Source organism: Alligator sinensis, unplaced genomic scaffold, assembly GCF_000455745.1.
Source record: "Alligator sinensis unplaced genomic scaffold, ASM45574v1 scaffold1892_1, whole genome shotgun sequence".
NCBI lineage: Eukaryota > Metazoa > Chordata > Crocodylia > Alligatoridae > Alligator > Alligator sinensis.
In genome coordinates this window covers 254,310-264,216 of record NW_005842966.1, presented here as the reverse complement: position 1 = coordinate 264,216, position 9,907 = coordinate 254,310, and the positions used below count along the sequence as shown (strand labels likewise).

General features: G+C 57.6%; 2 protein-coding genes across 2 annotated transcripts in view; both read left to right on the top strand.

Moving 5' to 3' along the window:
* The window catches only part of LOC102372850 (uromodulin-like), a 9,219-nt gene extending 5,296 nt beyond the window's left edge, over positions 1-3,923 (top strand). Inside the window, exons 2-6 of the mRNA XM_014526160.2 lie at positions 456-503; positions 723-857; positions 1,714-1,869; positions 2,525-2,680; positions 3,764-3,923. Of these exons, the coding sequence (XP_014381646.1) occupies positions 456-503; positions 723-857; positions 1,714-1,869; positions 2,525-2,680; positions 3,764-3,834 (566 nt within the window). The 3' untranslated portion in view covers positions 3,835-3,923. The remainder of the gene's footprint in view (positions 1-455; positions 504-722; positions 858-1,713; positions 1,870-2,524; positions 2,681-3,763) is intronic.
* A 47-nt stretch (positions 3,924-3,970) lies between these two features.
* LOC102372601 (CD97 antigen) overlaps positions 3,971-9,907 on the top strand; it is a gene marked incomplete at its 5' end in the record, with an annotated part of 12,957 nt that continues 7,020 nt past the window's right edge. Inside the window, 7 exon segments of the mRNA XM_025192750.1 lie at positions 3,971-4,130; positions 7,057-7,200; positions 7,752-7,798; positions 8,295-8,387; positions 8,693-8,849; positions 9,291-9,404; positions 9,521-9,753. Coding sequence (XP_025048535.1) covers positions 3,971-4,130; positions 7,057-7,200; positions 7,752-7,798; positions 8,295-8,387; positions 8,693-8,849; positions 9,291-9,404; positions 9,521-9,753 — 948 coding nt within the window.

The window sequence follows — 9,907 nt, the reverse complement described above, 5'->3', positions numbered from 1 at the left end:
AAGAGGAAACAGGACAGGAAGTGGCAGAAGAGGAAGGAGCAGGGGGAGGAGGCAAGATAGGGGAGCATTGAGGGGCTCTGGACAGTGCCCAGGGTCCCTGATTGCAGCCTGGGGGGTCTGTACAGCTCCCAGTGTGGCCTGATTCCAGCCTGGAAGTCCTGGCACTCCCCAGTCTTGGCCTGGGGGGGTCTGTAAAGCACCTAGTATCCCCTGATCCCAGCCTGTGAGGGGCGGGGGAGGGGGGTTGGACACTCACAGGCTGTTGACAGGGCTCTGACCTGCTGATAACAGGGTGAATGCCCTATATCCAGGGACACTGGGACCAGTGGGAGCCTCTAACTGGAGGCCTGGCTGGGATTGAGTCCACATTGGTACCTATGGGGTTAAATCTACCCCAGAGGTGGGGAGCAGAGGTGTCCCTGCTGACTGTCCCTCATCATGCCTTTGTTTTCCAGGGCTGTGCCTGGCACTGGGTTTGTGGGGAGTCATGGTCCATGCTGAAGGTAAGGCTGATGCCGCCCTGGGGGGCCCCAGCTGGGGCATTTAAGCCCCCCCCCACACACGCGCTGGAGCAGGAGGAACAGTTGCCCCAGACAGCCCATTGCCCCTTCCTGGGACAGGCCTGAGGCTGCCTGAATTTCCACCCTCCCCACAGCCCTGGCCTGTGCCTCCAGGCAGTGGTGCAGGGCGGAGCCTTCTCACCCTGTTTCCATCCCCTGCAGGCATACGTGAGAACTGTACCGAGATCTGCCCGGAAAATTCCTTCTGTGTGAATGCCACCCACTGTACCTGCCAGTCTGGGTTCAAGTCCCTCACTGAGGCGCTCTACTTCCTTGGCGACAGCGACGTCTGCGATGGTAAAGGGGACCGCCAGAGGGGCACTGGTGGGTCGGGGCTCAGCCCCTCTGCCTTCCCACACAAGCAGGGGAGAGTGGGGACTCAGGGTCCAGCTGGGCGAGGGGGCAGGAGTTGCCCTTGGGGCCTGGATGTCTGGGTTCAATCTTCTGAGTCCCACCCTCCCACCCCGTTCCCTCCCAGTCACAGCGGGGGTGGGGGGAGGTGAGGAGGGTCCTGGCCCCATCCCAGCACAGAGGTGTTGCATTCAGCTGAGAGTTAGGCCCCCAGACTCCTGGGTTCCATTGCCTGATGGGAGGGACCCCCAGCATGGGGGATGGCAGGTCCTGGGCCCATTACAGTGCTAGGGGACCTGAATGCGCAGGAAAAACAGGCTCCAGGGGGCCCAGAGCCTGGGATCCATCCTGGGATCCAAGCCTGGGATCCATCCCCTGGAAGCTGGGGGCGGGGCATGTCTCCAGGGTACCCCAATGGGCTCCAGTGCCCAGTGGGTCCAGGTGGGGTGCATAAAAGGATGCCTTTCATCCAGAGCTGACCCGTCCTACACTGTGAAACCTGTGGCCGTAGGGGGCCCTGTAGCTAAGGGTCTCCCTGCATCCAGCCGCTTGCCACCCCCTCCCCCTGTTGCCAATGCTGCTGCTGCCTTCTTTGGCTGCTCACCACCCCCCACCCCCCAGCTTCTTCAAGGCAGGGGGCCCCAAAACTATTTCTTGCAGGGGACCCCAAAAAATTGTGGGCCAGTCCTGCTTTCATCCCACAAAGGGGCCCAGACTCCTGGGTTGCATGTTCCTGGCTAGGTCTGGGATGGGGAAGGTTGGGGGTGTTCTGGAGTCTCAGCACGTCCCTGGCGTGTTGCAGATGTGAATGAGTGCACAGTACCTGGTCCACCGAAATGCGATTCCAATAAGCAGTGCAACAACTTCCCTGGTGGATTCAATTGCACATGTATCCTTGGATTCACGGCTGAGCCAGGCAAGGAGAACTTCACAAATACCAGTGGCACCGTGTGCCAGGGTAAGAACCCCCCCATGTCCCCACCCACCCAAGCTGGGGCTGCCCTGGGGAGCAAGGATGGCTCCAGCCACCACCCATGGACCAGGCCACAGGCATCCCTCATCCTCTGCTGTGGGCTGGGACCTCAGGGGGTTTGTCCAGGGAGGGTGGGGTTCTGGGTGTGGGGAGCTGGGGGACTCTCTCTGTCCCCATGGGCAGGATAAGTGCCCCTAGACTGGGGAGGGGCCATGGGGCCCAGCCCAAGGTGCTTCCCCAACCCTCCTTCCACCCCCTCCCCATCAGGGCAGAGATCACCCCAGTCAGCAGTATGCCTGGTGCAGCACTCAGGGGAGAGTCTCTCCAGGGCCTCTAGACAAATTCCCAAGCTGGGGCTTTCAAGGGTTAACTGGGCCGGCCTGGACATTTCATGCTGGTACCTTGTCACACACCCCCAGTAAGTCCCTGTTCTAGCACCTGAGCCCTTCCCACCTAGTAATAACATGGGAGGGGGGTCCTGGGGCCATCCCAGCACACAGGAGCCTAGATACAGGTGGAAAACAGACCCTGCCAGTCCGTGACACCTGGGTTCCCGTGGCCTGAGCTGGGTTCAGAGGGGGTTGGGGGCTGATCCAAGGGGCATCTCCTGCTGGCTTACCATGTTCCTGATGTGTTGCAGACATAGACGAGTGTGTGACACTGGGGCATGACGTGTGTGGACCCAATGCCACCTGCATCAACATCCCCGGGAGCTACAACTGTGTCTGTGCTGTGGGGTACCAGGCTGATCCCAGCAAGGAGAACTTCATGGGGTCCAACAACAACACCTGCCAGGGTATGCCCCCCTGCCTTTGCTGCACTCCCCCCATCTGCTCCTGGGCCCAGCTCCCAGCCTGGAGGGGGCTGCCCCCCTCCTCCTCTCCCCCCCAGCTTCCTACATCTGTGGAGTGTAAATCACAGCCACCTCAAGGTTGGTTTAACCCAGCAGTGGGGATCAGGGATGGGGGAGCCCTTGGGGATTGGGACCTGGAGCATTGGTGTTGTCTTGGTCCCCGGACTCCTGGATCCCATTGCCCTGGCTAGCACCAGCAGGGGATTGGGGGGCATCAGCATATCCCTGGTGTGTCACAGATGTAGAGAATTCATGTTGGTGGGCCTGAAGGTGTGTAGGCCCCACACAATGCACCAGTGTCTCTGAAAATTACAGCTGTGTCTGTGAGCCAGGGGTTTGAGTCCCACCCCAGGAAGGAGAAGTGTGAGTCTGGGACTCTGGATAGCTCTGGGGTGTGAGTGAGAACATGTGCAGAGGACAGATCCCTCAGCTCTTGATGCTCCCTATAGACCCCCACCAGACCTGGGGCTGTTCTGGAACTCTGGATAGTTCTAGCTGGCACCCATGTGCACCATCTCGACCTGGATCACCCATGCCCCCATCCCCTCCAGCAGGGGCAGTGGCATCTGCCCTGTAATCCTGAAAGGGAAAGGAGCTGGGGCAACTACCCACCCCCCACCCAGACATACTCTAGGCAGGTCCCTATTCCAGCACCAGAGACCTAGAAGCGGAAGGGTCCCAAGGCCATCCCAGCACATAGCCTGGATGCAGGTAGAAAACAGGCCCTGCCAGTCCATTCACCTGGGTCCCATGGCCTGGATACCTGGGTCCCCCTGGCCTGGGCTGGGTCCAGAGGGGGTGAGGTGTAAACTGAACTCTCGCGCCCCCCCGCCCGATGCTTTCCTACATCTGTGGGTGTACATCGGAGACACCTGGGGGCTGCTCTAACCTGGGACTGGGAGTGGGGGAGCCCCTGGGGATTAAGCTCTGGAGGGCTGGTGTCTTGGTTCGGGGATGCCTGGGCCCCATCACCCAGGCTGACCCCAGCAAGAGTTTGGAGGGCAGCATGTCTCTGGTGTATTGCAGATGTGGACGAGAGATGCTGCTGTGCTCTGTTGGCTTCACTCAAGCTGCAGCTGTTTGGTGCTTTTTACTGACAGCTACAGGTTTTGTTTTTTTGTACAGACTTTGCTGATTTTTTTTACTGACAGGAAATTTTACTGACAATTAGCAACCCACCACTACCCGCACCTCCCTACAGGCTGCCTAAGGCCAGGCCTTCTCCTAACCTGACCTGACCTGACCTGTCCCGTTGCAGACATAGATGAGTGCCGGGAGAATGTCAGTGCCTGTGCCCCCCATGGGAACTGTATCAACACCCCCGGGGACCTCATGTGCACATGTAAAGCTGGCTTTGCGAAGAGAAATAAGGGCGAGGCCAAGATCTGCATAGGTACCAGCAACCCCAATGCCCAAAGCCCTGTGATGGTGGTAGTGGGGTGGGGGTGGGTGCGTCTTTGCAGCTGTGGGAGTGGCAGAAAGGTTGTGACCCCTCCTGGTGGCCAAGGAAAGGATCCTGGATTGGAGATCTCACAGGAAATTCAGGCGGATTCCCCTTTGGAGCCTTGAGATCTCTGCCAGAAGCACTGTGTGGGGGCTGAGAACCAGCAGCGAAAATGAACCTGACATTGTCCCGGGATTGACTAGAAAGCATCAGAGATTAACAACATTAACAAGGATTCAAGTCATTCCCTCCCTGATGCCACTGATGGGTGTTACTGAAAGAAGAATTACCCAGACAGTTACAATTAACAGTGACCATTGTAATGAATCCTGCTGACTCTGTTGACCCGTGCGGTTGTGATTGGTTGAGTGTGGAGATGGCAAAATTCTCCGGAATCTGGGAATTTAACCATGATGTGAACCGGCAGTGCTGGGGACAGTCACGTGGAGAGCTTGACCTGGATCACAGGAACTAAAGGAGCCTGGGGTGCTGCTGTGATCCATCCCCACCCATGAGATTTGCTGGAATCCACCTGGATTCCTGGAATCGCCTAGATCCAGTTGTGATGGGGAGCGGGGTGGTGGCTAGAATCTGGGGAATCCTGTGAGACCAACCAGGATCAATGAGATGAGGCTGGATGGGTGGAACTGCCTGGATTGGAGATATTCATTTTTATGAGTGAAATTACCCATGATTCATTAACTCAAGAGCTGTCCAAGATCTCAGGCCCCAGGGGCCACTTATGACCACCCCCTCCATGCTGCTTGTGGGTATGGAATTTCCCTCCTGCCCAATCCTCTGTACAGGGCCTAGACCTACCCTTCTGGGGCTGGGGGCAGGGTGTTGGGCCTAGGGGAATTCACCTGGATGCTGCAGTTGCCCTCTTGGAATCATGTGGATTAGAGCAATTAGTTGTGATGGAAGAAATTAACTGGCACAGCTGAAATGAAGGGAAATCAGGGAAGTTTACAGGGATTGCTGGGATGTGAACCCACCTTTCATTGAGATCAGAGAAATTAACCAGGATTGTGTCATTAACCCTGATGATGTCATTAACCAGCAAGGCTGAATTTACCCGAGATCAGTGATTGCAGTGACACTAACCCTGATGATGTCATTAACCAGCATGATGGAATTAACTGGAGATTAAGAGATTGTAGTGAAATTAACAGGGACAGGTATAATTAATGGTGATGATGCCTAATGAGGCAGCAGGGTTGAAGTTCCTTGAGGTCAGAGATTGCAGTGACATTACTGAGGACTGGTGTCATTAATCCTAATGATATAATAAACCAGCAGGGCTGAAGTGAAGGAGATCAGAGATTGCAGTGCAATTAATGAGCCTCAGTGTAATCAACCCTGATGATGTCATTAATGGGCCTTCCTGAAATGAACTGAGGTCAGAGATTGCAATGAAAGGAACCAGCCTCTGTAATTAACCTGGATGATGTAATTAACCTGAACTAATTTGAGATTGGTGAAATTAAGGAGGATTAGGATGTAATTAACCCTGAGGCTACAATTACCCAGCCCAGCTGCAGTGAAGTACAACCACTGCACTATGCCTGAATGGCCAGAATTAATTGTGTTCCGTGTAACTAACCTCGATGCTGTCATTGCTGGGCAGCAGTGAAATTCACTGGGATCCAAGATTCCAGGGAAATGTTCTCCTGGATCCACAAGTTCACCTGGATGATGAAATGCACTGGGATTGGCTGAAAGGAGGGGAATGGATGCAACTGACTGGGCTTGCTGCCAATGATTGGTTGAAATTTGGGGGAATTGATGATGTCATTGACTCTGATGTCACTGACTCTGGGGTTATGCCGAGTTAGCTGGTGTCACCTGTGGTGGCTGGGATTCCCTGGGATCCAGGCAGCTGGTGGGGCTGGCTGTGATTGACTGGGTACTCTATCACTGGGTTCCATTTCAAACCAGTCCAGGTCCCTGCGCCTACTGGGAGCTGTTCCTGTCCCCCTGCTCCCATCTGGCTTTTGCTTCTGCTAGCAGCTGGTGCCCCCGGTTCCCCCAAGTCTGTGCCTGTAGCAGGATCAAGCTTGCAGCCTACCAGGGTGCCAGTCCACTAAGGGTGCAGCTCTGGAGCTGGCAGCAGTAATATAGGCTGTTCTCAGAGGCCTCCCAGTCTGGGTGTGTCAGGCTATGGCCCTGCCTTTATTGGACAGCAGCAAGCCATGTCCCTGTGCAATACTGTGTGTGCACAAGGCTAGTGCAAGCCCCACCCCCATGCAACACCCATGCATGTGTACAAGACTAGTGAGAGCCCTGCGTCTGTAATGGTGCATGTATGTGTACACAAAACTAGTGCAAGCCGTACCCCGTGCAACACCAGTGCATGCAAGTGCACAAGAAGCGCACATCCTACTCCCATGCAACACCCGTGCATGCGCGTGTGACACTAGTGAGAGCTCTGCCCCCCCTGTAACACCAACAGGCATATGTGCATGAAACTAATGCAAGCCCTACCCTGTGGAACAGAAGCATGTGTATAGGCATGAGACTAGTGGAAGCCCTGTCCCCTGTGCAATGCCAGTGCATGCATGTGCATAAGATTAGTACAAGTCCTGCCTCTGTTACCACCATGTACATGCACATGAGACTAGTGCAAGTCTCCCTGCCCTCGTAATAGTTGTGCATCCCCATGTGACTGCTCACAAGTGTGTGTGGAGGGAACTGTTCACAGGGATTCTAGAAGACCCTGGCAGCAAAGCCCCGCTGCCAATTCTGGGGAAAAGAGATCCCATGGCCCAGTCCAGAATTAGTGTCACCCCTTAGAGAGCACAGTGAGTACCCCCTGAAGACATGGGGCATTTAAAGGGCCAGCACCCCAATTTTTCCCCCCTTTCCTCTTCCCTAGATATTGACGAATGCAAGAGGCACCCTTGCGACCCCCGGGCCACCTGCAACAATACACTGGGGAACTACAGCTGCTTCTGCCCCCCCGACTCTGTCCTCACCTCCGCCAGGGACCCCAGCGCTCCTGACAGGACTGTGTGCAAAAGTAAGGGGGTGGGGCAGGGGCTGAGGGAGGATTTGGGTCTCAGTCTGTCTGGGGGTGACACATGTACAGCCCCTGGTGCACTGGGCTGCCCCCAGCCCAGTGGGGCTGGGGCTCCAAGCCCCCCTCCGGCATCAGAGATGGGGGGCTTGGGTAGGCCTGGAGGCTACAGTGGGACCCTGGGTTCCAAGGGTGGGGAGGGCAGCAGCCTGGTGGGTACACCAAGGGTGGGATGCAAATGACTTGCAAATGAGCCTGTTTGCATAGGAATTCTGGGGACAAGGGGGGTTGTTACTGGGACACCTGGGTTCTTGGGTGGGCGGGGGAGCTCTCCTCGATACACGGAGGAGCCCCAAGGCCCTGTCGCGGGGTGGAGGGCTGGGGGGAGGGCAGTGCACATTTGTGTCCCTGCTGCCCCTATGGGCATTTGAGGCCTGGACTGCGTGTCCCGGACACCTGGGTTCTCTGTGTGCGGGAGACTTGGACACCGGGGTTCCGTGTGTGCCTGTGTGCATTTGTGTCTATGAACACACCTGCCCGCCCCCACTCTCCAGATTTCTCCTGCTCCTCCCTGGAACAAAGCCTCTGACCCAAGGGCTGGGTGGAGGCTGCAGATCTCAGCCCCTTTCCCCATAGGTGGCAGAGCAGGGTCACCCCAGCAGGGGACACCCTCCCCAGCCCCAGATCCCATTACCGTATTCTGAAGTATATAAGCACTCCTTAAAGACAACCCGAGGCCCAGAACCCACCCTAGAATGTTCCTAGGCCCTCTGCAGCCCAAACGGTCCACAACCCAGTCACATTGGGATGGTGGGGTTGGCTCTAGCTGGGCTGGGAGGTGGCTAGTACCCAGGGGGAAGGTGGGGAGGGGGCTTCACCGCTATTTTAATCCCTCCCCTGTTCCTTTAATGCATTGGGGGTGTTATATTCAGGTGAAACTTATAAACAGGAAAATACTGTAGACCATGGCCCCTCCAGTCCTTGGGGCTGTGAGCCCCCCCACTCTCCCTGCCCCCACTAGAGGGCTTGGAGGGGCCTGATCCTGTCTGCTGACTTCCTACCCCAGTTGTGGCTCCCCCTTCCCCTCTCCTCCTCAGGATGCCCCCTGTGAGCACAAGGCCAAGGTGGAAAACATATGTGATGCCCTGCGCAGCCGGCTGGATGCCCAGAAGGCCAAAGAGATCCTGAAGGTACTGGGGCTGGGGCACATTGGGCTGTAAGGCGGGGGGAGGGCTTGGGGGCAGGGCCTTTTGCCCCCTCCCCAGCTCCCATTGCCCCCAATGGCTTAATTGCTTGGGGAAGGTAAGTGCCTGGGGGGGTGTCCCACCTGACACCCTTGAAGCATCCTCCAGGGCAAAAATGCTGGGATTCAGCCTCCACCATCTTTTCACCATGCAATCTGCCCCTCTAGGGGCAGTAACTCCTGGGTTAACCCCTCGGGCCATGGGGCAGGGACATGCCTGGGGGGCTGATAAATCCCTCCCCCCACCCCCATGACTTCCTGCTGCTGCTGGAGCATAGCCTGGCCTCCCAGGCCCCCATGGAGCAGAGGTACTGGCGTGTCACGACCCTGCTGGCAGTAGCTGAGGACCTGATGCGGCTACTGGGCCCTGTCTTGGGCCCCAGCACCACCCTCAATACCAGTGCCTCGGGTCAGTGCCCCTCTCCCTCCCCCAGCTCTGTCCCCTGCCCACAGTGGGATCTCCCTGCAGTGCCCCCCTGCTGTTAGCTTGTGTCCTGCCCCTGCCCCCACTAAAGCTTGTACCCTGGCCTCTCTGTGGGGGCAGGGGGTATCTGCATGCTCCCCACAGTGGGAGCTCATGGCTCTGCCCTGCCCCGCCCCACCCCCACTAGGAGCCTCCTGCCCCCCTCCCCACGGGGATTCCTGCTCCACCATACCCCCCTGCTGGGAACCCCTTGACCACCTACCCACTAGGAGCTCCTGCCTCCTCATGAGGTGCCGCCCCTGCTGGGAGTTCCTGCCTGCCTGCCTGTGGTGTCCCCCCACCACCGTCCCACCCCCCACACACATCTCAAAGCCCCCATCCCACCCCCACCTACCCTAGTACTAACTGCCCCCTCTGGGCCTGCAGAACTGAGCCTGGTGCTGCAACCTGGGCCCTCTTCCAATGTGAAGTCCCTGCACCTGGTGCATGAGGCCGTGGGGCTGGAGCTGGACTGGGCAGTAGCTGCTGATAAGGGCAAAGGTAATGGGGGGCAGATGTTGGGTCCCCCCCTCTACAGTTGTCAGAGGGGCCTCCTGGTGGCTATGGGGGGATAGCCCCAGAGCCCCCTGATGCCAACCAGCCCTGCCCCATCCCAGGGCCAGCGCTGGCCGGGCTGCTATCGGTGCGGGGCCTGGGGAAGGTGCTGGAGGGTGCGGAAATCCAGGCCAAGGAGTGGACTGAGATCGAGAAACAAGTGTCAAAGTGGTCACAAGAGCCAGGTCAAGTGCAGTACCGGGTGGTGTCTGAGGTGGCCACTGCCGTCGTCACCCATGAGCAGCCACAGGGGCTGCAGTCCCCCGCTAAGCTCAACTTCACCCACAACACCACGGTAAGAGCCCCCACCCCCTTGTTTCCTGAGGTTCCCTCAATCTGGGACCCCCTATCCTATCCCCCAGGAGTCCCCCAGAGGTGGGAGAGAACCTAGGAGTCCAGGTTCCAAGCTCCCCTCCACTCTGCACTAATTTCCACTGACTCCCCACTCA